This window comes from Penaeus chinensis, chromosome 11, assembly GCF_019202785.1.
Source record: "Penaeus chinensis breed Huanghai No. 1 chromosome 11, ASM1920278v2, whole genome shotgun sequence".
Classification (NCBI taxonomy): domain Eukaryota; kingdom Metazoa; phylum Arthropoda; class Malacostraca; order Decapoda; family Penaeidae; genus Penaeus; species Penaeus chinensis.
Window position 1 is genome coordinate 23116975 of NC_061829.1, and position 5000 is coordinate 23121974.

Here is a 5000-nt window from a genome sequence, read left to right on the forward strand (position 1 = left end):
CTTAATAACCAAGGAAACAAGCATAACTATTATTCAAATCAGAATCAGCACAGTGACAGCAGTTATGGCTGGTCTTATCAGAACCAGGGAAAGGAAAAACTCTCAAGTGCAAGTTACTTTGCAGACTTGATTGTATATGTAGCCATTGGACTTATGTGTTATGCATTTTACAAGACATGCATTGGATCCAACCGTCAACAAGGACAAGATGCCCACAGCACAACAAATGATGATTATCCCGCAGGAGGTGGAGGTGGAGGTGGAGGATATGGTTGGTTTGGTGGAAACACCCACCCCACAGCTCCACCTCCTCCTGCTGGCTTTCACCCAGGGTACACTGATGATGCCTCATGTCATAGGAACCGAACAGCTCGTGGAGGTAATGGTGGCGGCTTTTGGACAGGTGCTGTTACAGGTGGATTACTTGGCTACATGTTTGGCAATCGAGGCGGTCAACAGAATCATGGGTACAGGGGAAACTATGGAGGGGGAGGATGGGGTGGTGGTGGAAGTGGCTTTTCTGGTAGAAGTGGTTTTTCTGGTGGGTTTGGGGGTGGTGGCTCCACTGGCACCCGAACGGCCTCAGGCTTTGGTGGAACAAGCCGTAGGTAGATATTGCCTATTGTGTTCATGTGACATATTTTGTTTTTCGTGTTTATATTGGGTAGATTTAGAATATGATTTTGCCTCTCAGATCAAAAATATGTTGGATCATTTAATGTAGTTATCAGATTTTTATGTTGGTGTTCATTCTATTGTAATACTTGACATTTTTATAAAAGTAATGCACATGTGTGCATGATGTATAAATAAATATATACAAAGTAATTAGTAACACCATTTAACATGTTTTGTTGTCTTGAATGACCGAAAAAAGGAAACTAACGGAAGTTTGAATTTGGATCTCAGGTTGCATGAATGTGATATTTATTTTCTTTACTTCTTAAATGGTTTAACCAAGGAATTATTTTTTGATTATTGTGAAAGAAACTTAGACAAGATATAGGCCAAATGAAAAAGAAAAAAAAATTGAGATTCCTGTACCTCCATCAGACTTTAAAAAAATATTTTTGATTGATTGTAAAGCAGATTTTACATATAAGATCTCTAGTTTTGTTACTTAACCCACTCATTCTGGGCTGAGATACTATGATGTCCTAGCACTGCATGGTAGATTATATCTCATACTGGGATCATGTCTTTGTGGTGTGTACAGTTCAGTCTGCTCTAAGTTATGCACAAGTTTAGCCCAGGTTGCATTTATTGAGGAGAAATATCCCCTCAAAAGTAGGGTTAAAGCTTCATTTTAGCATCATTATTAAAAAATGTTGCAATCAAAAGCATAGAAAGCTGGGTAATTTTGTTTCGTTTCTGATTTTTCTATGAGTAGCTGACTCCGCATTACCCTGATGCATTATTCATTATGGCACTGGGGGCTCCTTTCATCTTTGGTTTTAAAGCAGGACACCAAAAATGCTACTTACTTTGCTAAATTTAAGTATTCATATATCTATTATTTTGGAGAAGTATAAATATTAGACCAAGATAATAGCAGATATAAAGGAGGGCAGAAACAGAAATATAGTCTATTTCTTTTTACCAATTTTTTTGTGTGTGTGATTCCTATGATGCATGCTGAAGTAATTCAACTTTACTTTGTTACATGTATTTTTCAGTATTTACAAGGCTTTAAGGTTCTTGATGTCTTTGCTTTTCAAAAATCAGTTCCTTAAATTTGAAAGTAAGGAACACTTTATACCAATTCCTTTCCATTCATACTGTTCTGTGATGTTTCAGATATTCCACAGGATTTTAGAACTTTTTTGTTTGCCTTATTTAACTCTTTAATTGTTTATTTTTCTCAAGGTAAAGGGTATGTTGGATAACCCAGAATAGCTGTACATAATAATTGTTATAGTAACAGAATGGGATATTACTCTTTATTTTGACAAGTTCACTTTTTATGAAAATGAAAAAAAGTTCACTTTTTATGAAAATGAAAAAAATGATCAAGCACTAATTTGTATTTACTTCTTTATTTAATCAAATATTGGAATTATGAGTTTTACTTTGATGTTTTGAGAGAAAACAAAAAAGGTGCTGTTTTACAAAGGTGTTATCTTCAAACACTTGCTATAGTATATCTTATTAAGAATGAACTTTATTTATCTGGTTTGTAAAAGTGATTTTGTAAATAAAGTAATAAAAAAACTAAATTGGCATATTTTTCTATAAAACAGACAGACAGACAGACAGACAGACAGACAGACAGACAGACAGACAGACAGACAGACAGACAGACAGACAGACAGACAGACAGACAGACAGACAGACAGACAGACAGACAGACAGACACACACACACACACACAGACACACACACAGACACAGACACACACACAGACACACACACAGACACACACACACACACACACACACACACACACACACACACACACACACACACACACACACACACACACACACACACACACACACACACACACACACACACACACATATATATTTTCCCTCTTTAAATTTTTAAACTATCTAGCATCACAGTTTCTTTGCTTAGATATACTGACATACTGAGATGAAATTTTTAACTTTTTATAAACTTCTGCTACATGGCACACAGTTTGGCCCAAATATAATCAAAATCAACATTAAATGCAGGTAATACATCTTACCTCGCTTACCCACATCTTAAAATTGTGTATATTTCTAAAAAAAGAAAGATAGATCTAGGGAATTAGTATAGTATGAAAAGCTGGTTAACTAGTAATATGAAAACCTGTTTTCTTTACTCAAAATGTCATACAAGAAAAATATTTAATAAAACATTGATATGACACATATTTCTGCTAATCAAAACAAGTCTATTTCTGTTTCCTTTTTTTACTTGTTTTTAAAGACTTATTTGAACATATATATGTAAAATAAAACCAGTGGATAATATGCAACTTCACCATCAGTGTAAACATGAAAATATTAACTTTTAGGATGAGTAACGAACAAGGTATACAACAAAGATACACCTACAATCATTGCAGAACAGATTTTCAGCAATTTTAGTCAGATATCTACACATAAATAGTGTGAACACATACATAATGCCAAGAATATCATTTACATTACTTCTCAACGAGAGATTCTGCATTCATTGTAAATAACTTTGTATAATTGCAAACAATGATGTCATATAAAAGGAAACACACCTACACCATGAACTGAAAATTAGTGTTTGAAATCATCAGTAATTCTTCATCCGACAAATACACAAAAAATATTCCTTTCGGTTGTTTGTCTGATGAGGAACTCTTGACAAGTTTGAGGAGTTAATTTCAGTTCATATTAAGGCAGTTTTTCCTTTTATCTTTATGTACATGTTATGTTCAGTATAGTCATATGTATTACACAGGATATGTATTGAAGAAGTAAGTGCCTGTGTACCATGTTTAGATGCATGTGCTGTGGTGGAATAGTAAAAAATGTTATCACTTTGCTCTAACTCTTTTGGCTTACTGTAGGAATGAAAGAGAGGTTTAAAAATATTAAACTCTTGATCACAAGGTTAAATACAATCTTCAATGGGACACAAGTCTGATCCATGTCTAATTGTTATTGAGGACTATAGCTTCTACAAGATGATTCTGGTATGCAGAGTCTGAAATTTCTGCTTTATTTGTTTCCTCAAAGCTTTTTCCAAAATAATGAAGATATAACAAAAGAAAGAAATAAAGTAAGTAATCACAGTTGGTGCCACATATACAATATGTATGGACACCTGGCATAAATGTTAATTGTAGTCAAAGCTTTCTTTTCCTTTTCTTTTAAATAAAAATGACAATATTCTACAGTTTATACGTAATGGACTTAAACAGAAATTAAAGATAAAGATGAAATGAGAAGGGTGAAAGGGAAAAAAAAAAATTATGTTTCTGAATTCAAAATAAATATGTTTATTCTGCATATAATGATTAAATCTTTGGCAATGTGCCTAATAAGTTAGACATGGATGTAAAATAGAAAAAAAGGAGTAAAAGGGAAGAAAAATAAGAAAATTACATTAAGAAAATTACGTAACTTATAATCTTAATCCAGTAACCAACCTACAGCCAGCTCATTTATAAAAGTTTTCATATATTGATTTCCAACCAACATGTACATTTATAGTGTGACAAATTTTCTTAAAATATATAAATAAATAAATTGTGCAAATAGTGCTATCAGTATTAAGAGATAAATAAAATAAAATACTTCATTTATATCAAAATCCACGCCAAAATTTCGACATTCAGTCCTGGAAACTGTACACCTCGTGATAATCAATGTTAAAATATATAATTATGTATCCTATAAAGGCAAATTTACAAGATCTCTTATCTGTAATTTTTAGAACAAGCTGAGAAAATAAGGGTACAAAAGCAAACAGAAAAAAGAGAAGGGAAAGAAAGAAAGAAAAAAAAAATAAAAGTTTACAGAATCAAATCCATATCTCCATTTGTATTCATTTGTACTCTAGGATTTTTATTACCAAAATATTAAGTTCACAGCCTCAGCTTCTATTTCACATTCTCTCATGGTGCACACAGAACCTCAATTACAATAGTACAGAACTTAGGATCAAACTGAAAATTAAATTACTGCATTACTGCAAAATCTGACCAATCACTTATTTCAATCATCACTCAGTTCTTCTTCATCACTAAAGTAGGAAGACTGCTTTATCTTTGCTCGATGAACCCCTGGCTCGCACTTGGAATATTCTCCTGCAGCAAGTCTACTTTGGAATTCCTCTGCTTCTCTTAGTTCTTGCTGTAAATGGAAGAAGTACCATGAGTCATTGATATATCTAATGAACAGAATATTTTCTCAACTAAATGTTTGTTTTTGGAAAATTAATCTATTTGCGGCCAATCCCATATAGTCTAACCTTAAAAAAGACTAAAATATACCATCTGTGATCAAAGGCTATTTGTTTCATATTCAACATGG

The 5000-nt window shown here is 33.1% G+C and overlaps 2 protein-coding genes across 7 annotated transcripts in view; one reads left to right on the forward strand and one right to left on the reverse strand.

The window, feature by feature from the left end:
* The window catches only part of LOC125030600 (store-operated calcium entry-associated regulatory factor-like), a 7817-nt gene extending 5601 nt beyond the window's left edge, over positions 1 to 2216 (forward strand). For all 4 annotated transcript variants that reach the window (XM_047620738.1, XM_047620739.1, XM_047620737.1 and 1 more), the window contains exon 4: positions 1 to 2216. This exon is cut by the window's left edge and continues 109 nt beyond it. In XM_047620738.1, the coding sequence (XP_047476694.1) occupies positions 1 to 612 (612 nt within the window). In that variant the 3' untranslated portion in view covers positions 613 to 2216.
* Positions 2217 to 3046: 830 nt separating this feature from the next.
* The window catches only part of LOC125030745 (zinc finger CCHC-type and RNA-binding motif-containing protein 1-like), a 10477-nt gene continuing 8523 nt past the window's right edge, over positions 3047 to 5000 (reverse strand). For all 3 annotated transcript variants that reach the window (XM_047621003.1, XM_047621002.1, XM_047621001.1), the window contains exon 5: positions 3047 to 4820. In XM_047621003.1, the coding sequence (XP_047476959.1) occupies positions 4683 to 4820 (138 nt within the window). In that variant the 3' untranslated portion in view covers positions 3047 to 4682. The remainder of the gene's footprint in view (positions 4821 to 5000) is intronic.